The 27,543-nt window shown below is 39.1% G+C and overlaps 2 protein-coding genes across 2 annotated transcripts in view; one reads left to right on the top strand and one right to left on the bottom strand.

Moving 5' to 3' along the window:
• LOC129436582 (dynein axonemal assembly factor 5) overlaps nt 1-7,972 on the top strand; it is a 40,134-nt gene extending 32,162 nt beyond the window's left edge. Inside the window, exons 12-13 of the mRNA XM_055194805.2 lie at nt 2,358-2,549; nt 7,550-7,972. Of these exons, the coding sequence (XP_055050780.2) occupies nt 2,358-2,549; nt 7,550-7,674 (317 nt within the window). The 3' untranslated portion in view covers nt 7,675-7,972. The remainder of the gene's footprint in view (nt 1-2,357; nt 2,550-7,549) is intronic.
• Nucleotides 7,973-10,463: 2,491 nt separating this feature from the next.
• On the bottom strand, nt 10,464-27,223 carry LOC141362808 (uncharacterized). Its single transcript, XM_073865059.1, has 14 exons — nt 27,083-27,223; nt 22,268-22,421; nt 22,028-22,156; nt 20,998-21,934; nt 20,749-20,867; nt 20,373-20,541; nt 18,169-18,275; nt 16,557-16,673; nt 16,382-16,465; nt 15,193-15,309; nt 14,896-14,972; nt 11,761-11,823; nt 11,584-11,646; nt 10,464-10,946 (listed from the first exon to the last, which is right to left on the bottom strand). Exons 2-14 carry the CDS (start codon nt 22,412-22,414, stop codon nt 10,874-10,876), a joined length of 2,202 nt encoding a protein of 733 aa, XP_073721160.1. The 5' UTR covers nt 22,415-22,421; nt 27,083-27,223; the 3' UTR covers nt 10,464-10,873.
• Between the last annotated feature and the right edge of the window lie 320 nt (nt 27,224-27,543).

Below are 27,543 nucleotides of genomic sequence, written 5' to 3'. Positions count from 1 at the left end.
GATGGAGCCGCAGCGGTCACGTCAGCTTGTCCACAAATGCGTATAATCCATGAAATACAGATATATAGTCTGTTGTTTTAAGTTAAATCAGATTTCGCGTGAACGTGTATGAGATGGAGCCGCAGCGGTCATGTCAGCTGGGGGTTCAGGGATATTTTCAGTAAGTTTCACTTTCCTGTGCCGGCTTGCTAGGTGTTTGCTTAGATTTGAGGTGGAATCTTTCGCTGTAGATAAAAGTTTTATTCCCACGCAGAGTGTACAGCGGACGCTGATGTTTTTGTCACCTTTAACTGGGTTAAACTCAAAGTAATGTCGCTACTTCCAAGCATTGAACGCTGCATAGTCTTGTTCTCTTCCGCGCTCCATGTTGTCTTCTCACGTTCAACAATACACTGACTGACGGCGCGGCGCTTATACGTCATTGTCACTCGACTCGCGTCACGACACGAGAGAGTCTCACGAAACAAAATCAAGATTAAAAAATAACGCAGTAACGCAGCCTGCTAATGGGAAAGTAACAGTAATCTAATTACTGGTTTTGCAATTGTAATCCCTTACTTTACTCGTTACTTGAAAAAAGTAATCGGATTACAGTAACGCGTTACTTCTAACGCGTTACTGCCCATCACTGGTGTAGTATAAGATTTATGCATCAGTATTCCTGATAATATAATAATACTTAAGTACTGATACAAAATGTCTGTGTCGTTATTGATATTTGATACCGATAGATGTCGAAAATTTTGCTTTTAACTTGTTTCAAATAATTATGTTGTGAAATGCAGAGTGTACCATTGTAGCATTGGTGTTCTGCTTTAAATCTTAAATAATATTTATGTGAGTATTTAGTTAAATATAAAACAAACATTTATGGTTTCGTCTGATTAGTTGATTAATTTAAAAAAATAATCGCCTGATTAATCGATTAAGAAAATAATCAAATAAATTATTAATCAGTGTAGTATAAGATTTATGCATCAGTATTCCTGATAATATAATAATACTTAGGTACTGATAGAAAATGTCTGTGTCGTTATTGATATTCGATACCGATAGATGTCGAAAATTTATCTTTTAACTTGTTTCAAATCATTATGTTGTGAAATGCAGAGCGTACCATTGTACCATTGGTGTTCTGCTCAAATCTTAAATAATATTTATGTGAAAATTTAGTTAAATATAAAACAAACATTTATGTTTTATCCGATTAGTTGATTAATCAGAAAAAGAATCGCCCGATTAATCAATTATGAAAATATTCGTTAGTTGCAGCCCTAAATTGATCGTTAGTTTATTTTTAGAATTACGCATCAGTATACCTGATAATATAATAATTAGGGATGCACCGATACCACTTTTTAAGGATCGAGTACGAGTACCGATATTTTTCCTCTGGTACTCGCCGATACCTATGCCTGTTGTTCTGGTTTTTTATGTGTCAAATTTCTAATGGTGCATTCCCACCAGCCATGGTAGAGGCGGCAAAAACGCGCTATTAACGCGTAGTTGGACCCTTGAACGTTTGAGTTCATTCGCGCGTGAAATTCTAGTCATTCGAGACATTCATGCGGAAATTCATGTCATAGGAGGGGCTTCTGCGACTCTGCTGAGACTCCGCCACTCCGCTTGCTTCCTGTAATCACGTCACTACTACAGCAAGGTCCTGATTGGTTACACGTGCAGAAATCTGCCGAAGTTCAGATTTTTCAACTCGCTCGTTTCCCGCGACAATGCTCAATTCGCGCGGAACATGTCATTCGCGCTGCGCGTTCCGTGCCATTTGCACCGCGATTACTGCGCGTCTTTGCATTGACTTAACATGTAAATCAGCCTCTACTGTGGCTGGTGTAAATGAACATATCAGCATCTTTATTTTTAACAACTTCAACTCATATTATGAAAAAATAAATCTTTCTTATGTGCTTATCATCACGCATTTTCAAAGCCCAAATTTAAGCGTCCAATAACCTCAAACAAAGGGAACAAAGCATGCAGATTGCCTTGCGTGGGTCGTCATTGTGTCCGCTGCAGCTGGTGTCTCTGTGTGCACTGGAAGGGTCTTTGGTATAGAGTATTTTTACGAGTATGAGTACATGAACATGAGCTTGATATCGGTCCCAACCCTGATACTGGTATCGGTGCATCCCTAATAATAATACTTGGGAATACACTAATACAAAGTTTCAGTGCCGTTAGCAATATTCAAGCATTCCCTGTTAATAGGATGCCAGATTTAATCTGACTATCCAGCTCAATTGAAATATGTATAATAAGTATGGTCATTGTGTATTCAGTATCTTCAGAAGTGTTTGGTGTGCTAAAGCTGCAGTGCTTTCACGATTACGTATGTGTTTCAGAGTTGCTGAAGCGTGTGGATGACAGCAGTGAAGACGTCCGTATTGAAGCTCTGAGGTCTCTCGGCACGTGGTTCTCATCTTTGGGCAAAAACTACGACGTTCACTCGTGCCGGCCGCACCTGGAGTTCCTGTTTCAGCAACTTCTCCTCTACATGGACGACCCAGACGGCAAAGTCCAGGACTCTGTGCTCGGTAATAGTTTTTCGTTTCTTCAGTAATTATCTGCTATGACTTTGACCTGGATCTCAACCCATGGCAGTCATACTGGCGTTGACACTTTCGTGGTGTAAGATAAATCTCTTCTTGCTCCAACAGGAAGTGATTCAGATCTTTGTTAATGGTGTAGCGCTGGCCTGCGGTAGCTCCGCCGAGCCTCCTCGTTCGTCACTTCAAAGCGCCTCATTTATCCTGTGGTTTTACACTCTATCCATCACGCATCTCTCTGCTACTGGCCTTCAGAGAGTCATGAGCTGTCGACAGCTCTCTATAATCACATGCCAGTGTGCTGGTACACATAGACACACACACAGAGAGAGAGAGAAAGAGAGCGGTGCAACTGTAATGTTCAAAGACACACTTTCTTAAGTCAACATGAAATCTAAATAAACCCTATTACTTTCTTAGCACACGTTTCTTGTCTTATTGTGCAAGTTTTGTAGAGCACCGATGTTCATCTTGCGCTAAACAGATGAAGTCATTTTCGTTAGAGGGTAACCATAGCAACAATAGCATCCAAGCCATTTCTCACATCATCCGTTTATATTTACAGATGCTGCATTGAGAAAACAACTCATTATGCTATATAATCATTTAATTATTCATAAGTTTATTATTAGATTTAAACATCAGTATAGCTGATAATATAATAATAGTTAGAGATGCACCGACACAAAATTTCTGTGCCAATATCGATATTCAAATACTTAGATTATCATCTACAGATACCGATAGTTTTGGTTTTTACATTTTGTTTCGATGTTGTTCTGATGTTTTTCCACCCCTTTTGATTGCCAGGATATAATCTGCCCTGATCATCGGCTGTATTTTAACAATCTGCCAATGTACCATAATGGGAACAAGTGAAGAGTTTCGTTGCAAAACGAGATAACCACCGTTTTTTTAATTGTTCAGAAATCTCGTTTTTTGGTTGTGCATTCCAATTAATTTCAATGCAACTACAGTTGGTTTGTTTTGATTTAAACCTTCATAACTTAAAAAATACAGCTAAGTAGCACCATAAAACAAAATAATAACATGATAACATAATAATAAACATGTTTTGACAAAAATGTAAAAAAAATGGATTTATCTCGTTTTGCAACAAAACTCTTCAAGTACTTTTATCTGCCTATATCGATATTTGACATCAATGGATACCGATAGATACCGATAGTTTAGCTTTTTACTCCTTGTTTAAAATTATTATGTTGTTTTGATGTTTTTATCCCTTTTGATTGCCAGGATATAATCTGCTCTGATCACCCACTTTTTTAAACAATCTGCCAATGTACCATAGTGGAAACAAGAGCTTTTATCTGCAGATACCAATAGTTTTGGTTTTTACTTTTTGTTTCAAATTATTATGCTGTTCTGATGTGTTTTTCCACCCCTTTTGATTGCCAGGATATAATCTGCCCTGATCATCTGCTGTTTTTAAGCAATCAGCCAATGTACCATAGTGGGAAGTGTTTTTATCTGCCGATACCTGTGTTTGACATCTACAGATACCGATAGTTTTTTTTATTCATTATTATGTTGTGAAATGCAGAGCGTACAAACCGCCCTGATCATTGGCTGTTTTTAAACAATCAGCCAATCTCCATAGTGGGAACAAGAGCTTTTATCTGCCGATATCGATTTTTGATATCTGCGGATATAATAGATACCGATAGTTTTGCTTTTCACTCCTTGTTTCAAATTATTATGTTGTTTTGATGTCTTTTTCCTCCCCTTTTGATTGGCAGATATAATCTGCCCTGATCATCGGCTGTTTTTAAACAATTTGCCTATCTCCCATAGTGGGAACAAGAGCTTTTATCTGCAGATACCGATAGTTTTGGTTTTTACTTTTTGTTTCAAATTATTATGTTGTTCTGATGTGTTTTTCCACCCCTTTTGATTGGCAGGATATAATCTGCCCTGATCATCTGCTGTTTTTAAACCATCTGCCAATGTCCCATAGTGGGAACAAGTGCTTTTATCTGCCGATACCGATATTTGCCATCTATGCATACCGATAGACACAGATAGTTTTGCTTTTTACTTTTTGTTTCAAAAATTTTATTTTGTTCTGATGTGTTTTTTCAACCCTTTTAATTGCCAGGATATAATCTGCCTTGATCATCAGCTTTTTTTAAACAAACTGACAATCTCCCATAGTGGGAACAAGTGCTTTTATCTGCCGATACCTGTGTTTGACATCTACGGATACCGATAGTTTTTTTATTCATTATTATGTTGTGAAATGCAGAGTGTACAAACCGCCCTGATCATCAGCTGTTTTGAAACAATCGGTCAATCTCCCATAGTGGGAACAAGTGCTTTTATCTGCCGATATCGATATTTGATATCTGCGGATACAATAGATACCGATAGTTTTGTTTTTTCTCAAATTCTTTTGTTGTTATATGCACAGCCTTCAAACTGCCCTGATTATTGGCTGTTATTAAACAAACGGCCAATCTCCATAGTGGGAACAAGAGCTTTTATCTGCAGATACCGATAGTTTTGGTTTTTACTTTTTGTTTCAAATTATTATGTTGTTCTGATGTGTTTTTCCACCCCTTTTGATTGCCAGGATATAATCTGCCCTGATCATCGGCTGTTTTTAAACAATCTGCCAATGTCCCATAGTGGGAACAAGTGCTTTTATCTGCCAATACCTGTATTTGACATCTACGGATACCGATAGATACCGATAGTTTTGCTTTTCACTCCCTGTTTCAAATTATTATGTTGTTTTGATGTCTTTTTCCTCCCCTTTTGATTGGCAGGATATAATCTGCCCTGATCATCGGCTGTTTTTAAACAATTTGCCTATCTTCCATAGTGGGAACAAGTGCTTTTATCTGCCGATACCTGTGTTTGACATCTACGGATACCGATAGTTTTTTTTATTCATTATTATGTTGTGAAATGCAGAGCGTACAAACCGCCCTGATCATCGGCTGTTTTGAAACAATCGGTCAATCTCCCATAGTGGGAACAAGTGCTTTTATCTGCCAATTTCGATATTTGATATCTACGGATACAATCGATACCGATAGTTTTGGTTTTTCTCAAATTATTTTGTTGTTCTAGGCACATCGTTCAAACTGCCCTGATCATTGGCTGTTTTTAAACAATCGGCCAATCTCCCATAGTGGGAACAAGAGCTTTTATCTGCAGATACCGATAGTTTTGGTTTTTACTTTTTGTTTCAAATTATTATGTTTTCTGATGTGTTTTTCCACCCCTTTTGATTGGCAGGATATAATCTGCCCTGATCATCTGCTGTTTTTAAACAATCTGGCAATGTCCCATAGTGGGAACAAGTGCTTTTATCTGCTGATACGGATATTTGCCATCTATGCATACTGATAGACACAGATAGTTTTGCTTTATACTTTTTGTTTCAAAATTTTTATTTTGTTCTGATGTGTTTTTTCAACCCTTTTAATTGCCAGGATATAATCTGCCCTGATCATCAGCTGTTTTTAAACAATCTGACAATCTCCCATAGTGGGAACAAGTGCTTTTATCTGCCGATACCGATATTTGACATCTATGGATACTGATAGTTTTGCTTTTTGCCCTAGTTATTATGTTGTGAAATGCAGAGCGTACAAACTGCGTTGATCATCGGCTGTTTTTAAACACATCTGCCAATCTCTCATAGTGGGAACAAATGCTTTTATCTGCCGATACCGATATTTAATATCTACAGATACGGTAAATTGATAGTTTTGCTTTTTACTCCTTGTTTCAAATTATTATGTAGTTCTGATGTGTTTTTCCACCCCTTTCGATTGCCAGGATATAATCTGTCCTGATCATCTGCTGTTTTTAAGCAATCAGCCAATGTACCATAGTGGGAACAAGTGCTTTTATCGGCTGATACTGGCATTTGACATCTACAGATACCGATAGATACCAAAAGTTTTGCTTTTTACTTACATTTTTATGTTGTGAAATGCAGAGCGTCTGCCATGATCATCGGCTGTTTTTAAACAATCGGCCAATGTCCCATAGTGGGAACAAATGCTTTTATCCGCCGATACCGATAATTGGCTGATGTAACGGTGCATCCCTAATAATAATACACGTGTACTGTAATATACTACTGAACTTCTAACTTTTTTGTGCTATAAAATCTAAAACATTTTGCTAGGGGAGTTGTGCAAAGCAAAGTTGACAGTAGCAAGTTGAAACTGTTATCACATCTGTAATTTGTTATATTCAGTCTGCGCACTCCCTACAGCCTGCCTGGAAAAAAAACAATTCATCGTTTGTGTGTCTGTTTTTTAATGTTAATCTCATCTTGTCGTTTCTTTATTCTGTCTCACATTTCAAAGACACATCAGATGCGATTAATGTCCATTATCACGCCACGCTTCCCATATCCCATAATCCTTCATTCCGTGGGTTAAGCTTGTAATAACAGCACACTCTCTCTGTGCTTAAATTACTGAGGAAAGTCACTCATGTCTTCACACAAAGAAAACTTTGTTTTCTAGCGCATTCGCGAATGAATAAAGCGCAGGATAAAAGTAAATCCCCACCACCAAACAAATCAGGATCAAACCGAATCCCTACAACAAAGACACGCTCGCTGAAAGAACACAGGCCGGCTTTGTAGTTTGTTTTGTTCGTGATGGTAGGTCTGATGTTTTTGTAAAAGTCAAGCAATGGATGCTTTTATATCAAAGTGCAACAATAGAGCGCTTCATTGTACAGAGTTTTGGTCACATGTTTAAAATTTGCTACTGTAGGTTGTAAACAGCATAAGAGTAAAACAAATCATGACTTATATTACCTGATGGATTATTAATAAACCTGATGTCTGGTTTATTATTGGTTTTTGGTCCTTTATTGGATCGATAGAGAGGGTTGCAGGATGTATTTGAACCAGATGAAGCTCAGTATGTCTGAATTGCTGCACCACAACTCCAAACTATGATCATTTCAAATTGTAATTTCTTTATTTCCTTCAGATGTCCTGAAAGTTGCCAGTAAGGTTGACCGTGATCTCTTACAACAACAAACCGAGGCCGTACGAGAGAAACAACGCAACCCTGATTTCTGTGATAAACTCCTGCAGCACATTCAATCATTATAAGACTCGATACAAACACACACGCCTATGAGCATTTATGCAAACGGACACACAACTCAGCAAACTTGTGTGAAGGAAAGTGTTTGTCTGTTATGAATTTGAGTTAAGAGATACCAGAATGATGTTTTAATCCTTATGTGATCTGTAATCTCATTACAACTTTAGTTATTTTATAATATGAAATGATATTTATACTTAAAATAAATTCTTACCCTCAGAGGTAACACAAAATATGTGAAATTTATTTGGTTGTTGTTTTGTACTGCTTTTATTGTTCAATAAAATTGAACTGTTTACTATACAGAGTGAAACATTTCTTGACAGTGTAATTGTTTAAAATGATACCACTTAGTCTTTCCATATTTATTAAATAAATGTGCACTTAAATAAAAAAAGAATTTCAGAGAATGGTTTCTAAACACATTAGAAATGTATTGCTGAAACACATTACAAAGACTGGGCACTAAAGTTCAACTTTGTGTGAAACCCCCGGGATATACTGCACGATTATTGGCTGTCCCAGACAAAAGATTGCCATTGTGAAACAATCGTCACGATTTCTGTGATCGTGGCTCTTCATCAGTGGTCCTATGTTGTACAGCGAGAGAGGTTCAAAGACGGCCGTCCAAAGATAGCCTACTGACAATGACAGAAATTCAGCATGATCAACGCACAGTTGGTTTGCTGCTACGACATACGTACTGGTATTTGTTTACCACTAGCGCATGCTGATGACGTTGCGCAAATTGTGACGCAGCTGCCGAAGCTTCCGTGTCATCATCGTATAGTCTACATGCCTGTCGTACCCAAGTTTAAACGATCCATGTCGCACAGTGTGATTTGGTAATGATTTTATACACGGTTTCAGCAGTAACATCATAAATTTCCAGTTAACTTATACATAGATAATAGACATAACTTAACACATAGATTACCTAGGAAACCGATTTCGACAAGGTATTTGTTCACGAGTCAAGTTAAGGAAGTAAAGTTCGGACCAGACGTGTATCGCGTCTCTGCACGTGGGTCCGATGAAACCGTCTATAGGAGTGCAAAAATCCTGCAGTGTATTCCAGTGGTTGTTGTAATATTTGTCCCGCCCCTCCTCTACTGTGATTGGGCGGCCGAGAGTCACGTTGAAGTGAGAAGTGACATTGAAGAGCTAAGCGTTTCCCCCAAAGTTAAACATTTTTCAACTCTCGGCGCTGAGTGTGGAAAAACCCGGCAGCTGCTAACATTTTTGAAAAGCACAACGGTTCCATTAGAAACAATTGAAAACATACGCTGGCTGCCAACATAAACGCCTCCCTCAGTGTCACTTTTCACTCAACCGTCCTATCACAGTGGAGGAGGGGCGGGACAAATTCCACAACAACCAACCGGCACATCGTTGAACAACTGATACACAAAACAGAAGTATCATGGCAACCAAAGCGCTTAGCTGAAATAACGCTGGCAAGCGCCCACAGTCGATGTCCGCCTGCCATTTTAGTCGGGTTAAATGGTGTACACTTCCCCTAATAGTCAGAAGCAAACCATAGAGTAATATTGAGAGTAACTATATATCGTCGCTGTCCGATGAAACTCACGTATGTTCATTTTGCCGATTTTGAGATTTTTCGACAGATTGAATGTCCAGGTTCATTTCCATATACAGTATGCGTCACATACCTAAATAGCCAATGAAAACTTGTGAAATCATGTCATCTGATTTTCACGTACCCGTTTGGTGTCAAAGCTGTCAATCACGCCGCATATCTTCCGCCTGTGAAGCGTCTCGCCGGTCTCGTAAAGTTTCATCGAACCTCAGCACTGGATATTATATAGCCGAATAAACATGACTTTCCTTCGAGGTAAACGTTTCCCCCGGACGCCAGACTAACATCTAGGAGTTACTTAATTACGGTAGGACTGTGCAAACAAAGTACCTGTCTAGCATTGGTGATATTTACGCTGGGGATTTCCCCACAACTTTTTGAAAGCATTTGGTTAAAATGTTCTGAAAAATCAAGCGATGCTTAAGACTGGTTTTGTGGTCTAGTGTCACATATGTTGTGTTGTATGCTTATTGTGTGTTTTCTTGTACATATGTAATGAAATTCATTGTAATCATTTATTAAACGCGCTGCTGTTTTCTACGGTATGGTGCTTTGGCATTGTTCGGTTGAGCTGGTGTTGCAGGGACTGTTACATGTGTGATGTGTGCATTCGACATTGTTGAGGGTTTATAAATTTATGCTGAGTATTTTCTTGTTGTTGACTGGCCTACGCTATGCCCATTTTTGATGCGCGTTATTCAATATTTTTCCCGTCCTGCAGTAATGTTTTTATAAGATCTTTTGTCCCCACCACTTTTCAACACAAACTGACGCCCCTGTTGTGTAGCATTACCATGTCAGTGTATTGATTCATTGTCCCTAATACACTTATAATTAATATTAAATAAAGTAAGCGTATTTAACCAAGACGTAGGCTATTTAATAAACTGAGCGTATTCATCTGTCAATACGAAACGCGACTTGGCCATTCTAATTAATGATCGGAAGAACGCGTATCGATCACAGTTACTGTAAAATATGCACGCATGTCCATTTAAACTCAATTTTGGTCAAATGTGGATTATATCATGACACTGGCAAGAATATGGTTACATGTAAATATGCCGTACCAAGTATGACAACGCTACATTCAACTGCTTTTGATACGGTGTTTTTTTCACTTTCTGAAAAGTTACCGTTTTGGACATACGTGAGTTTCATCAGGCAGCGACGATATGTTGTGTATGAAGTATGTCACACTGGCTGATGGGGTGCTCCTTTTTAACAGTGCTCCTTTTTATGTGCAAATCTTTTTAATAGGACATCTCTATATTTCTCGGTTTTAAATTGGAGATGAAACAAAATGGGCTAGCTCCACAGTATTTTTTTTCTTGACTGTATAGACGGTTTCATCGGACGCACGTGCGGTGACGCGATACACGTCTGGTCTGAACTTTACTTCCGGTTTCAGGTGCTAAACTGAACTCTTGAACAAATACCTCATTGAAAAAAACAAATGGTTTCCTAAGTAATCTATGTGTTGTAAAGTACTTTGTTGTTATTTGTTCTTAGCGGAGTTTACCAGAAGTTGCGTGTTGACCACGAAAGCTGCTTGTTTATGCTGTTACTGCTGAAACTGTCTATATGTACAGTAAAATATCAGATTAACCCAATGAATGCTGTTTCTTCAGCCTCTCCGAATGCTGAACCCTCTCCTCTGGACTCTTTTTGTAACTCCTGAAACACATTTAAAAAAAGCATTTCTTATTTATCTGTCACACACACTGAAATAAAAAAAAAAAAAAAAAAAAATATATATATATATATATATATATATATATATATATATATATATATATATATATATATATATATATATATATATATATATATATATATATATAAAACAGTTGATTCTGTGCCTTATGTTTTATACTACTATGCATCTTATTGTTTTACATTCTTGCATTCTTGTTTTATAAATCAATGTCAATTTACAAAACTGTTAACTCACATTACTTTGGTGCAAGTAAATGCATTGTGGTTTACTGTACTGGATTAGGCTGAAACAGATTTTCAAGGAAGCTTTCAAGAAAGATTTATTTATACCAAGAGGCTCTATGCAATACAATACACGGATATTTTAATCCAAAACTTCTATTAACTAAATGAATGAATCTGATCCTGCCAGACACATTTACAAATAAATGCGGCCAATTTTAAATGTCAGCTGACACGTCTGGTGGGTTTCGTGGCATTTTTAGCAGTGTCCACCGCAGATTGAGTTAAAGTTCAAATTCCATCAACAGAAGTGTTAAAGTTAATGGAAGTGCTTAGAGAGGGAGACGGGTTGATCAAAGGATGAAGTACTGACCCTCGACGCGGTAGCTGCTGGCCTGAAACAGGAGCGTTCTGACCCTGACTGGGCTGTAGGATCCTTACATGACAGAAGAAGGGGGAATTTATTAGAAAAACTGTGTATAATGTAAGTATATAATGCTTTGTGACTGTTTTGTGAAGTGTTTTATTTACTTGGTGTGTAATTGTTTACCGTTTGGTTGGAGGACTCTTGCTTTTCTGCACTTTTCTCGTCTGACCTGGAGATTCACCCATTCTGATGAGATACAAGACAAGATCAGTCAGTAAATGCCTTTAAATGTCCCTTTATACAAATAGATGAATTTTATTTAATCACAACATTAGGGGGCGGTTTCCCGGACAGGGATTAGACTAGTCCTAGACTAAAACATTTTTAAGAGCTGTCCAAACTGAAAACAACTTGCACTTACATATCTTAAAATACATCAGTGGCCTTTGTTTTGCCTCAAAATGCACACAGGTAATGTTTTTAGTAAGGCATGTTTGTTAAAACTAGTTATATTTCCTAATTAAACTAAGGCCTAGTCCTGGATTAAGCTAATCCCTGTCCGGGAAACCGCCCCTAAAAGTTTAAAGATCATTGTCTCACTTGCTGGTGGCAAGTTTATATAGATATTTATGACAATGCCTGTGAAAACCCAGCTAAAGTCATTTTTAGTAATTTCTACATAAAACCATTCTGCATATTGTAAAGAACATTCTGTGAAAATATAACCTTGCTATATCTTTAATACTGATTGTAAGGTCATGTCAAAGATTGAAAATTAATGTGAAATCAATGAGTTAAATATTAGATTACGCAAATTATGCAACTTTATCTTGGATTTCACAGACGTGGCCACAAAAGTATTTTCCCCAGACTTTACACCATATTTGTATATATTTATTATATTATTTTATATGTGACCTTGGTCCAGCATTGTTAGCAACAGCTAACAATACATTGTATGGGTGAAAATTATAGATTTTTTTAATTACAACAATCATTAAAATTTAAGTGACGATCATTTTCCATCAAGATATGAAGAGTTTCGTTGCAAAACGAGATAAATCAATTTTTTTAAAATTTTGTCAAAACATGTTTATTATTATGTTATCATGTTATTATTTTGTTTTATGGTGCTACTTAGCTGTATTTTTTAAGTTATGAAGGTTTAAATCAAAACAAACCAACTGCAGTTGCATTGAAATTAATTAGAATGCACAACCAAAAAACAAGATTTCTGAACAATTAAAAAAACGGTGGTTATCTCGTTTTGCAACGAAACTTCATATTTTGAAAATTCTTACTGTAAATACAAGGTTGAAACTTTGAGAAGTGAGGGGGGGTACAAAATAGGGCAAAATGTTTTCGACTTAAATCACATTTCCTGCATTTACATACGTTTAGGGACTATGATGATACAAAATACAGAAAACAAGAAAAAAAAAATCTGGAATTCAGGAAATTCTGCCAAGAAAAAAAAATGCTACTAAACTATGTATACATTTATTTGTGGTTTACTGTTTTCTACATAAAATCACCCTACATAATGTAAACAAAAGTTCATGGGTCCTTAGAATCGGCCTAAGCATACCCCCTTATGGCAACCCTGTCGAAACCTGAAAGTGGGGGGGGCACAATCAGGATTTTAAGTGTCCCCTCGTCCCCAGTGAAAATTACGTCCCTGTGTAAATATAAATATTTTTTTAAATGTATTTATCATTAGAAATATGTGTTGCTTTATTTGGACAACTTTAAAGGCGATTTCTCGATATTTCGGTTTTTATTTTATTTTTTGCACCATAAGATTCACGATTTTCAAATAGTTCTATCTCAGCTGAATATTTTCCTATCCTAACAAAAACAACAACCTTTCATCAATGGAAATCTTATTTAATGTAACCGTTTCCAAGGTTACTGTTTATAATACACTAAGACGTCATGTTTTGAAATCATGCATGGCACGGAAGATTCCCCTGCTTAAACCAGCACATGTCCAGGCCCATCTTAAGTTTGCCAATGAGCATTTGGATGATCCAGAGGACTCATAGGAGAAAGTCATGTGGTCAGATGAGACCAAAATATAACTTTTTGGTCATAATTCCACTAAACGTGTTTGGAGAAAGAAGAATGATGAGTACCATCCGAAGAAAACCATCATACTGTGAAGCATGGGGGTGGTAGCATCATGCTTTGGGGGTGTTTTTCTGCACATGGGACTGCACTGTATTAAGGAGAGGATGAACGGGGAACAACCTCCTTCCCTTAGTTACAGCACTGAAGATGGGTCGAGGCTGGGTCTTCCAACATGACAATGACCCGAAACACAGCAAGGATAAGCATGGAGTGGCTCTGTAAGAAGCATATCAAGGTTCTGGCGTGGCCTAGCCAGTCTTCAGACCTAAACCCAATAGAGAATCTTTGGAGGGAGCTCAAACTCTGTGTTTCTCAGCGACAGGCTGATCTAGAGAAGATCTGTGGAGGAGTGGGCAAAAATCCTTCCTGCATTGTGTGCAAACCTGGTGAAAAACTACAGGAAACGTTTGAACTCTGTAATTGCAAACAAAGGCTACTGTACCAAATATTAACATTGACTTTCTCAGGTGTTCAAATACTTATTTGCAGCTGTATCATACAAATAAATAGTTTAAAAAAATCATACATTGTGATTTCTGGATTTTTTTTAGATTATATCTCTTACAGTGGACATGCACCTACAATGACAATTTCAGACCCCTCCATGATTTCTAAGTGGGAGAACTTGCAAAATAGCAGGGTGTTCAAATACTTATTTTCCTCACTGTATGTCATTATGACAAAGTAATTTTTTATGTATCACCTTGCAGGGCAAATCATTTTACACACCACACAACCTTAGTGAAGTACTGTCATGACTGTGATCTTGTATCATATTTTCATTTTATGGGGTGAATGCCAGGAATGTGTCACTATGGAATTTGGTTCTGGATGACCATAAAAGAAAGAAAGAACGCTTTTGGCTTTCCTAAATAAACTTTGGAAATTTTACACTGAAGTAAAAATTGTTAGATAATGCAGCTAAGTTTAACTGGTAATCTGGATCTGGTTTATTTGATCCAGTCACTTTATTCACATATCAAATTTAAAATAAAAAGCATTCATACACTTCAAAAAATGCTTGTTTTATTTTCAACCCAGCATTGGGTCAAAAAGGGATGAACCCAGACAACTGGGTTATAATTTAACTTACATTGGTGGATTGTTTTAACTCGTGTCAAATAAAACATTTCTTGGGTTAATTTAACACAACGGCCGGGTTTGTCCCATTGTCATTCCTCCACTCACCTCTGTTTTTTTCTATCAAGGGATTTCTGGGTAGCAGCAGACAGAATCATCTTGTCTTTTGGAGATTTCGCTTTTTCCTGTGTGCCAAAAAAAACACATTATTTTCTTAACATGCAATTAAACTGTACAGTCATGCTGAAACATTAAAATACATTCTTTGTGCTATCCATAAAAGAAATAATAATACACTAAGCAACAATTGGCAAGGTGTGTCGAATCAACACAAACTAAACTGATCTCCTCCCATAAGAAAAATAGTAATGGATCATGAAACAAAACGATGGATGACATCAGTACCATCTCTCTGAGCTTTCTCTCTGTGCGAAGATCTCGGTCCTGCTGTAGCAAAGACAAACGCTCCTCCAGTGTCATCGTAAAGAAGATGTCATGAATGTCAAACAGGGCCGCGCGTAACTGGAGGGTAAACAGACAAAACCAAAAGCTATAAACTCACACAGATTTACAAAGATAAGGTACTATGTCCTGAACTTAAATAGTATCTGATGTTAAACCAGTGCTTCTCAAATAGTGGGGCGGGACCCCCAGGGGGGGCTCGAAGCGACACCAGGGGGGGGCGCGCGAGACCCCGGGGAAAATACTTTTTCAGGAAGTGATTTTTTTTTGCACTGTCACTTATAGACATTACACCCCAATCACGCTGATAAGCCGCTTGAGTTTTTATTATTATTTATTGATTATATTTAATTAAATTTTTCAGTATCAAATGGTAAAAAAAATATTATACTTTAAATAAGGATTGTTTTTTTTCAGGCAAATTGATGCATTTTAAGTCTTTTTTGTTACAGACTAAAAAACAATGTTAATAAAGTTATTCTTTGTTGTGAGTTGATCGATATTTCTATTTTTGTGTTTTCTTTAATGTTAATAAGGATACAATGTTTTGCAGATGTTTTATACTATTTACAGTCGCGGCGGAGAGTTGGGGGGCGCAAAATGTTTACTTCTTCCTAGAGGGGGGCGTGACAGAAAATAATTGAGAAGCACTGTGTTAAACCAACAATATAACTTTTTAACAACAAACCAGATTGTCTGAGTTCAAATCGATATTTTATTTATTTATTTAATTTTAGTTGATGTGCTGAAACAACAATAGAAAAATCACAGATATTCTAAAGGATTTAATGTTTATAATGGGAATTGTACTGGTTTTAATGGACACTATAATGGTCTCTAGGGGTCTCTACTGGTAATGTGTTGTGTTCTGTTGGTGGGATGTTATCTGGCAGATGGGAAACTATAACACCATTAAATCCTACTGGAAAAAGAGACAAACTACATAATTTAATTTGGCAATAGTTTTAATGGTAAGCAGCGGATCATAATGGTATTTGTAATGGTAACCTTTAAAATTTGTTATAATTTTCACTTCAATATTTAAATTAATTCTAATAGTTCACCTGTTATGTTATTTTAAGAAGATTTTGAGTTGAATGATTTGAATAGTGAGTTATTACAGATCTATCACCTGAGCTCTGACTCGCTCCTGTAGACAGAAATCCTGCTCAGACATTTGATTGGCACTGAATGAACGAATAAACTCCTGCGTGTCCTGAGGAGAAACCCACACGTAACATGTATTAACTCAATGCATTATATATGCTTATATATATATATCTGAATAAATAAGTTCATGTTCTCACTTGTACAGTTTGACGCAGATGTTTGACTTTTTCGGTTGTTAGGAGTCGTCTGGTCAGAAATCCTTTAACAATAGCACAGAGGTGACACAGTGCCCTCTGCTGCTCTGCTGTTATAACCTGAGCAAACAAGTTTTACATTTAAAGAATATTACCTTCAAATTAGTCTCTGTAGAGTAGGAAAAAATGGTCAAAATAAATCACTGGGGCAGTAGTATTCATTAAAAAGGTCCTATATGTACTATTAAGTATAGATATGTTTGCATTTGGCACCGATGTGTACCTCGGAGGTACTAATATAAACTTTTTTGGTCCAAAGCTGTACTTTTTTAAAGGATTCAGCCAACTGACAATATTTACAGACCATTTTTTACAGGTCACAATGCTGGGTTGTTTCTCAAGACCCATGTTTAGGTCAAATATTAGGTCACCTGGTTTTGTCCATATTAAACAATTATGCACTGTAAAACATGATGTCATATCACAAATATTTTTATGTTAAAGGTATTGCGGAGGATTTTCTTTTTCCGGGTGGATCATCAAGACTATTGGTCCTCCTAGTTGTCAATCAGGAGTGTTGCGCAATTGCATTTTTTTTTTAAGTGGATAAGGCAGTTCTATTCTAAAATTCTAGAAAATCCTCCGCTATACCATTAAGTAAAACAATTTCATCTTGTTTTTCCAAGTTATGTCAGTATATCAAAACTTTAAAAAGTTGGTTGAATTGACAGCATTTTTTATAGCGTAGAGCAGTGTGACTTTTCTTCTGAGCGGCACAAATTCAAAATATTTGTTCGAAGTGTCGTGTGTTACCCATCGTGTCAAAATATGTGTTAAGTGCGTCATGTAAACCATAAGCATCATACATCAAAAGGGTTTATGATAAAAGGGATGCTCACGCTTACAAAATACTCACAAGACACTAACTTAACCTTAAACTCTGATTACATATGAGATTAAGAGAGTATCTTGCAAATGCAAGGGTTTGTTTTATCATAAACCCTTTCGAAACGTCTGCAGCAGGCCCGTATTTTGACATGACACATGATGCACACACTGCTTGTGTTTTACGCGATGGGTGAGTTGTTTTGATTCGTAACCCTTCAAAAATGTATGCTATTATATTGATCACAACAAGTGTGAAGATTGTAATCAGCGCGTCTTCCCGCGGACGATATGCACATCAAGAGGTATTGTACAGCAATATAAATGGTCATTTTTAGACACTTCACAATAAGATTTGTACTGTCAATACATTATGTGAAAAATCATTGTAGATTGTAAGTTGAAAACTTAATTCTGTGCTGTGTTAACCATCGAATTTGGACTAATACTGTAACATCTATGACTAACAATTTCGTTTTGAACATCACATATAAACTTACATGATGAAATAAGCGATGTCATCAAACGCAACATTTATAAGACTTGATTACCTTTCTCGTTCACGTCTGATTGATGGCCATCAGCGGTTGAGTTAAAGACTACAAATCCCATAATTCCACGCTGCTTCAGAGCGTCATTAAACAACGTCATTGTTATTGATTTGATCTGGCGCCATCTAGCGGTGCAGATAATACAAATTGCATCTTTAAAATAGATTATTTATCACTACCTGGCTCAGCCTGTTTCGGTTTTTCCCTGTGCTGTGATTTAGGCCTCGTATGTAAATAGGAGTCTGTATGGAGGGTGACTGGATATCGAACATATTAGATGGAAAACCTGAAAAGTAGAAATTGAATGAATATTTTGGCAATTGTTTGCAATCCACACAATTTTGCTCTAGGTTAATATGATTATGATGAGAAATCTTATGTCTTGTGTTTGTTACAGCATATTCACTGTCAGAAAAAAGGTACAAAACTGTACCTTTTCTCTCACTGGGGTGGTTCCCCTTCAAGGTTCCTTTACAACCTATTGAAATTTTTGGGGTACAATACTAAACCCTAAGGCAGTGGCGGCCGGTGACTTCTTTTTCAAGGGCGCACGATGTGAAGCTCGTCACAACATGTATTTAGCATGTCGTGTGTGGTTCGTCATTTCAAAATGTGTCCATCGCGTCATGTAAACTTATGCATCACGTGTGATGTCAAAATAAGTGTCTGCAGCAGACGCTTCTAAGGGGTTTATGATAAAAGAGACGTTCGTGTTTGCCAGATACTCGCTTAATCTCATGTGTATCAGAGTTTACTGTTAAGGGAGTGTCTTGCAAGTATTTTGTGAACGTGAGCGTCTTTTTTATCATAAATCCATTCGACGAGTGTGCAGCAGACACTTATTTTGAAACGAAACATGATGCACATGGTTCACATGACGCAACGAACACATATTTTGACGTGACGAGCCAAACACATGACACTCGGAACACATCTCTACTGAAAAATCCAGCTAAAACCAGCATAAGCTGGTGAGCTGGTTTTAGCTGGTCTCCAGCTTGGTTTTAGCTGGTTTTGCTGGTGTAGTAAGCTGGTTTTGCTGGTGTAGCAAGCTGGTCCAGCTGTGTTTTGGTTACATTTTAAGCTGGTCTAGCTGGACTTAGCTGGTCAGGCTGGAATACCAGCTGGCCCACCAGCATGACCAGCTTTGTCAGGCTGTGGGAGGACCAGCGTAAACCACCTTAACCCAGCTAAAACCAGCTTCCAGCTTATGCTGGTTTTAGCTGGATTTTTCAGTAGGGATATTTTGAATTTGCGCCCCTCAAAGTCACCAGCCGCCACTGCCCTAAGGATTTCCTGTATACCTGTTAAAAATTAGGGGTACAAAACATTTTACCAGTGGTGGCCGGTGACTTCTTTTTTCAAGGGCACACAATGCGAAGTTTGTCACAACATGTATGTAGCCCGTCATGTGTGTGGTTTGTAATTTCAAAATATGTGTTCTGCGCGTCGGGTGATCCTATGTGCATCACATGTTGTCAAAATAAGTGCCTGCTGCAGACGCGTCTAAAGGGTTTATGATAAAAGAGACACTTGCGTTGGCCAGATACTTGCATAATCTCATGCGTAACCAGAGTTTAGTGTTAAAGGAACAGTATGTAGGATTGTGGCCAAAACTGGTATTGCAATCACAAAACTTGTGGCTAAAACTGATTTCTTAATGTCTAGTGACATATCAGGGCCATTTTATGATTAATTGATATAAATTTCTTACATACTGTTCCTTTAAGGGAGTGTCTTGCACGTGTTTTGTGAACGTAAGCGTCTCTTTTATCATAAACGCTTTTGACGCGTGTGCAGCAGGCACTTATTTTGACAAAACACGTGATGCACATTGTTCACATGACGGAACAAACACATATTTTGAAAACACGAGCAACATACATGACACTCCGAACACTTTTATGAATTTGCGCCCCTCGGAAGAGCAGTCACGAGCCTAGGGTGCCATTCGTGCCAGTTCCGCCGGACACGTTTTGAAATGTTTTCGGGTTCGTTCTCCGGAAGTCGTGTTAGTCGACCGCATACGTCATCAAGGTTTAATTTTTCGGGTTTCAAGGTAAGAATGAAACTACAATGATTGTATGTCTTAAAATAAATAAATCTTAATTTTCTAATGTATTTTAACTGAAATGTGAGAGCCTCGATGACGTATGCGGTCGAGCAACGCGCTTCCGGAAAACGACCCCGAAAACATGTTCGGGACGTGTCCGGTGGAACTGGCACGAATGGCCACCCTACACGAGCCCCCACTGCATTTAACAATAGGTCCTTTACAGTGAAATCAACCCAAACAGGTACAACATTGTATTATGTTTTGTATACCTGTAAAGGTACATAAACAGAACCTTAGGGTACCAGTTTTGTACTAAGCTTGACATACCAATGCAGGACAACGGATGATGCGATGATCCGTCTCCAGGGCTCAGAGAGCATATGGGGCTGACAACCGGGTAAAACTCACCAGCTGTCCTTAATTCACACCCGTCCCCATCTGCTACAGGACTCAAAACACCCTGACCCCTGAGCATCCTACCTCTCTCCTCTGAGTCCTGCTTGAAAAACAAACAAAGGTACAGTGAAAGTTAAAAATTAAAATCATCCTATATAATGTAAAGAACATGTATAAGCTTGATATATTTACTATTGTATTGATAGAGTAAGGTCATGTCAAAGATCCAACTTTGAAGCTTCCAATCTCATAGTTCGATTATGAGACTTTGAGTCTGGATTTTACAGGCACATAAACTCACACTAACCTGAATGAGACGCAGTTGTTCTCTCTCTTGCTCAGCCGCCAAACACGACATCCGGAAAGCATAGTCCTCCTCCAGAGGCTTTTGCATTTCTTCTGCATGGATTTGCCATTGCATTTCATCTTAAAGACACAAATGATTGAAGGTTAAAAATCATGCAGCCTAATTGTTAGAGTCATGGGTTCAATCCTGGGCAACACCAATACATGATAAAAAATGTAGTTGCTTCATCAGTTAAAATATTCCTATTACCTGTTCTCCTTTCCTTCAACGCTGTGCCAATAACACTGTTTCCTTCCATCTCGGATGCTAGTTTGCCATAAGATGGAGATATGGGAGTCTCTCGTGTGAAGGTCTTCCTCATTGGTGAAGTAGGAGAGAGTCGAGGAGGAGTTTTCGGAGTGACCCCGGCCATAAACCGAGGCATTCGTTCCTGACTCCTATCTATAAGTGGACGTGAAGGTGGCTGGCTATCCATCGTGTGACATCTCCTCCTGAACAAGGGGCTTGTGAGTTCAGGATCCACTGGAGAGGTTTTTGTGTTCGTGGTTTCAGTGTTGAACCTACTGTGGTTACCGAATCGATTTGAATTCGCATTTTCCACTCCAAGTGTTCTCCTCTCTTGATTTGGAGTCAAGGCATCCGGTGACCTCCCATTGGCCATGATGCTTGGTTGGTTGGTGTCGTCGGGGTAAGTGAAGAAGATACTGCAGGCTGAGATGGGGCGGGGGCGTCCGCGGTGGGGCCTGAGACTTACACTGGGCTCCGGGCTGATCAGAGGACTGTGAGAGGATTGGCTGGGTGGGAGACTGCAGGGTGTATAGAAGGGTAAAGAGGAGCCATTTTCTTTTTCCGACGGGCTTTCGGAGGGCATCACTTTTGGATCGGCCTTCTTGCTGATGATGACCTTTGACCCCTGGCGACCTTGTTCTTTTTCAATAAATTCCCGTGACTTCTTCAGTAAGTGCTGCAGAGACACTTCTTCACTTTTAATCTCCTCTTCTATTTGTTTTTCCTCTCCAGCTCCTGAGCTCTCAGCTAATGGTGTACTAGTTAAAATAAATGGCTCTGTGCCACCACCAGGTGTTAGTTTTGGAGTATCATGCATTGTACATTCATTGTTGTGCGCTGCTTTTGTAGAAGAAGTGGGTTGCTTCACAAGATCTGGAACGTCCAATGTTTTTGGTTCCTGCAATTAAATGCGACTACAAGGTAAATTCTGTTGTTTTAACTTTATAAAGCATTTATGCTCTTTAATATGAAACAAAATGTTTTTATTCACCTTACTCGTCCACAAAATGGTCTGGATTTGATTAAGGAGATTATTTTTATGATGCATCCGTCTTTTTGCTTCCAGGTGTATAGCTCTTTTCTTGTATTCATCCATCTCTCTTATTTGTTCCTCGTTAAGCTGTAAACACAAAATGCACACTTAAAAATGTATTTAAAATATCACATGGCGAATCCTTTTTATGCATCTATATGTAAACTATAAAATAAGATTTTTTTATATATCTCTTACCACTGGAGACAGTATGGCCCTGTCATGAAAGCAGATGAAGGACTGTGCTCCCCGTTTAGCAGGTAAAGGAATGCAGTTCATTTGATGCATCATTTCTGATTGCAGATTAGACAAAACTCTTGCACAGAAATCCTCATAACTCTCCATTTCTGCTCTAGAGCAAAACAAGATAAGATTAAATAGTTAAAAACAAGCTAGACACGTGCTATCAATACAGATGTTGCCCCTAAATCATCTGTGATATTTGATTTTTTTTACTTTAATACCTGCTACCAAACAATATAAACCCTCACAACATTTCTAAAGAGGTTTAATGGTTATAATGGTTTCTGTGGGTCACTCACTACTGGTAATGTATTTGGTTCTGTTGGTGGGTACCATATGGGTTCATCTGTGATGTTTGATTTTTTAACTCTTTAATACCTGCTACCAAACAATATAAACCCTCACAAAATGTCTAATAGGTTAAATGGTTATAATGGTTTCTGTGGGTGACTCATCACTACTGGTAATGTGTTGGGTTCTGTTGGTGGGTACCATATGGGTTCATCTGTGATGTCTGATTTTTTTTACTTTAATACCTGCTACCAAACAATATAAACCCTCACAACATTTCTAAAGGGGTTTAATGGTTATAATGGTTTCTGTGGGTCACTGTAACGGTTGCTTTAAAGAAAGCGAGTGAGATGAGAATCCATATGCAAAAGGTGTTTAATTGTAAAATCCCATAAAGGGCCAGCAAACAAATCCAAAGGGTAAATCCAAAATCAGAATCCAAATACAGGCAATGTGTCAGGGCAGGCGGCAGTACAGGCAAAATCCAAATAAACAGGCACAGGTCAAAAAACAGGCAGATACAGATTAACAGAAACAGATACAGGTAACAGGCAGATACAGACAGGATGGGGCGATGTAATAATCAGCATTGAACTGGAGTACAGGAAGTGGCTTTATACAAACAGACAGGAAGTGTGAAGTGAAACATGGCAGGATGTATATCAAAATAAAAGCCAGAACAGAGCAGGGTATCAAAATAAAAGTCCAAAATACAAAAATACACAGAACACAAGTAAACACAGAACAAAACCATTACAGAACCCCCCCTCTAAAGGGCGACTCCCGGAGCCCAACAAACAAAACATACAGTCCAATAGAGGGTGGGCGGGCGGGCCAGGACCTCTTGGCGAAGGCAGGGCAGTTCAGGAGAGGTCCTGGGTCATATGGGCAGGATGGTTCAGAAACATGAGGCAGATGCGGGCCTGGGTCATGAGGCAGATGTGGGCCTGGGTCATGGGGCAGATGAGGGCCTGGGTCATGGGGCAGATGCGGGCCTGGGTCATGGGGCAGATGCGGGCCTGGGTCATGGGGCAGATGCGGGCCTGGGTCATGGGGCAGGCTAGGACCTGGGTCATGGGGCAGGCTAGGACCTGGGTCATGGGGCAGGCTAGGACCTGGGTCATGGGGCAGGCTAGGACCTGGGTCATGGGGCAGGCTAGGACCTGGGTCATGGGGCAGGCTAGGACCTGGGTCATGGGGCAGGCTAGGACCTGGGTCATGGGGCAGGCTAGGACCTGGGTCATGGGGCAGGCTTGGAGCTATATCATGGGGCAGGAATAGACCTGGAACACAGGGAGAGGAAGGGTCCGAGCACACTTCGGCCTCCGCCTTGGTGTCCTCTGCCTCCTCCCTGTGTCCGGGTACTACCCCCCCCCAAAAAAAACTTGGGAAAGCTCCCAAAGCCCAGGGTGGCGATGTCCCAGGTGGTGGACCAGATGAATCAGAATATTCAGTTGAACCAGGTGAATCAGACAAGACAGGTGAATCAGGTGAGTGAGACGAATCAGATGAATCGGACGGGACAGACGAATCAGATGAGTCGGGCGGGACAGACGAATCAGATGAGTCGGGCGGGACAGACGAATCAGATGAGTCGGGCAGGACAGACGAATCAGATGAGTCGGGCAGGACAGACGAATCAGATGAGTCGGGCAGGACAGACGAATCAGATGAGTCGGGCAGGACAGACGAATCAGATGAGTCGGGCAGGACAGACGAATCAGATGAGTCGGGCAGGACAGACGAATCAGATGAGTCGGGCAGGACAGACGAATCAGATGAGTCGGGCAGGACAGACGAATCAGATGAGTCGGGCAGGACAGACGAATCAGATGAGTCGGGCAGGACAGACGAATCAGATGAGACGGGCAGGACAGACGAATCAGATGAGACGGGCAGGACAGACGAATCAGATGAGACGGGCAGATCAGATGAGACGGGCAGATCAGATGAGACGGGCAGATCAGATGAGACGGGCAGATCAGATGAGACGGGCAGATCAGATGAGACGGGCAGATCAGATGAGACGGGCAGATCAGATGAGACGGGCAGATCAGATGAGTCGAGCAGATCAGATGAGTCGAGCAGATCAGATGAGTCGGGCAGATCAGATGAGTCGGGCAGATCAGATGAGTCGGGCAGATCAGATGAGTCGAGCAGATCAGATGAGTCAAGTGGTTCAGGTTCAGGGTCTTGAGGAACCTCGGGAACAACAGAGCAGAAGGCAGACCAGACGCACCAAAGGGCTATGGCAAATTCTGAAATAACTGAGTCAATGAGACATACCTTTGGGGTTGTCAGTTCAGGCAGGGCGACCATCTTGACGGAAGGTGCAGGGTGTACAATAGCTCTCATTAATGCAGGTGTGGTGGTGATGATGGCTCTCTGAAGTACAGGTGCAGGAATGGTGGTGGTTTTCTCAAAAACAGGTACAGGTGCAGAAACAGGGAGGATGGCGGCCATTTTGGGAACAGACAGGGTGGCGGCCATTTTAGGGACAGGCAGGATGGCGGCCATTTTGGGAGCAAGCATGGTGGCGGCCATTTTGGGAACAGGCATGGACAGAGCAGGCATAACTGGTACAGGTGTGGGCATAACAGGCAGGACATGGCGTGGCGTGTTGGGAATAGCCTCTGGTTTGCTATCCGCAACACCCACCGTGAAGGGAGAGCCACACAACAACAGGGCAAAGTCAATATAACTCTCCAGGGACCAGGCAGACATATCATGAGGCATACACAGACGCAACCACTCATCGAGAGCATTATAAAAAATGGGTTTTAAAGTGTCCTCGTCAAAATGTACCTGATTACTCAAGTCCAAAAAAATCACTCACATATTCCTCAATGGGACGGTGGTTCTGGCGTAGTGCAAGCAGGGCAAAAATGGGTTTCATGGTGCTGGTGGGAGATCACAAACCTTCGCTGGATTCCGGGTTATGGCTGATTATTCTGTAACGGTTGCTTTAAAGAAAGCGAGTGAGATGAGAATCCATATGCAAAAGGTGTTTAATTGTAAAATCCCATAAAGGGCCAGCAAACAAATCCAAAGGGTAAATCCAAAATCAGAATCCAAATACAGGCAATGTGTCAGGGCAGGCGGCAGTACAGGCAAAATCCAAATAAACAGGCACAGGTCAAAAAACAGGCAGATACAGATTAACAGAAACAGATACAGGTAACAGGCAGATACAGACAGGATGGGGCGATGTAATAATCAGCATTGAACTGGAGTACAGGAAGTGGCTTTATACAAACAGACAGGAAGTGTGAAGTGAAACATGGCAGGATGTATATCAAAATAAAAGCCAGAACAGAGCAGGGTATCAAAATAAAAGTCCAAAATACAAAAATACACAGAACACAAGTAAACACAGAACAAAACCATTACAGTCACTCACTACTGGTAATGTGTTGGGTTCTGTTGGTGGGTACCATATGGGTTCATCTGTGATATTTGAGTTTTTTAACTCTTTAATAACCGCTACCAAACAATATTAACCCTCACAAAATATCTAATGGGTTTAATGGTTATAATGGTTCATCTGTGATGTCTGATTTTTTTAACTCTTTAATACCTGCTACCAAACAAAATGAACCCTCACAACATTTCTAAAGGGTTTAATGGTTATAATGGTTTCTGTGGGTCACTCACTACTGGTAATGTATTTGGTTCTGTTGGTGGGTACCATATGGGTTTATCTGTGATATTTGAGTTTTTTTTAACTCTTTAATAACTGCTACCAAACAATATAAACCCTCGCAAAATGTCTTATGGGTTTAATGGTTATAATAGTTTCTGTGGGTCACTCACTACTGGTAATGTGTTGGGTTTTGTTGGTGGGTATCATATGGGTTCATCTGTGATATTTTATTTTTTTAACTCTTTAATACGTGCTACCTACCAACACCCCCCCCCCCTTTAAATGGGTTTAATGGTTTTTGTGGGTCACACATTACTGATAATTTGTTGGGTTCTGTTGGTGGGTACCATATGGGTTCATAATGGTATTTGTAAAAAAAAACATTTTAACGGGGATCTTTTAATTAATGATACATCTTGGTATATAAACACACAATATAATATTATATAAATAGCTTTAAAAATATCTCAATAGGTAGCTTTATATTTAACGGTGCTTTAATATGTTGAAGCATTTTCGTCAGCACATACCAATGCGCAGCGGTTCAAATCTGAGCATCCTATGCAGGCTATATAGCAATTTCAACAAAATAAGGTAAATGTCGGATTATGTATAATACACGAACATAAGCAAAAATGCATTTAAGTGTATGTTATTGTATCACTCGTCTATAGTGATGATGTCAGGCAGGTTTTGCTGTTTTTGCAGATGCATATCGTATTCGTGTCTTTTGTTAAAGAAAATAATAAAAACGGCCTGTAAGACAAATGAACATCACCATATCCTCGTTGCATAGACAGCATCATGCGCACAGAAGATTAATTTAATAATCTTACCTGTCAAATGTCCGTCTGTCATTTAACGATGGGGTATCTTCTTGCGGGTGCCGCGTGGATGTTCTTCTTCAGCACCGCCCCCTTTCGTCAGCATCATTGAACACATCTGGAAAATAAAGCTAGATTTATTTTAAAATCGCAGTAAATGTAGTTTATTTAGTAAATTCAGTAATTAATTTAGCTAATGAATTTATCCATAAGAAAACACGATATTTTCGTGCACTGTATCTTTGCATAATGAGCCAAATAATAAACAAATAAATAAGCAAACATAAAAATCTAAAGGATTCTGAAAATTTACGGCAATAGTCCTGATCGTTATGATTTATGAACACACGACTGATATTAGAATAACGGAAATTAGGAAACAAAAAAAGAAATCAAAACAAAATATACCGTTCAGTTCTGTTATATAGTGATAACATCACTATATCATGTTTATTTTAATATAAAATTGTGAG

This window comes from Misgurnus anguillicaudatus, unplaced genomic scaffold (genome assembly GCF_027580225.2).
Source record: "Misgurnus anguillicaudatus unplaced genomic scaffold, ASM2758022v2 HiC_scaffold_29, whole genome shotgun sequence".
Taxonomy (NCBI): domain Eukaryota; kingdom Metazoa; phylum Chordata; class Actinopteri; order Cypriniformes; family Cobitidae; genus Misgurnus; species Misgurnus anguillicaudatus.
This window is presented reverse-complemented; position numbering and strand designations above follow the sequence as displayed.

Excerpts from the sequence above, each read along its gene's own strand:
- LOC141362808 (XM_073865059.1), bottom strand. The coding sequence starts at position 22,414 with ATGGAGAGTTATGAGGATTTCTGTGCAAGAGTTTTGTCTAATCTGCAA. Across the intron at positions 18,276-20,372 it reads TCATCCGTTGTCCTGCATTG|GTTTTCCATCTAATATGTTC; the intron begins GTATGTCAAGCT and ends TCTACTTTTCAG. Across the intron at positions 11,647-11,760 it reads AAGAGTCCTCCAACCAAACG|GATCCTACAGCCCAGTCAGG; the intron begins GTAAACAATTAC and ends CTGTCATGTAAG.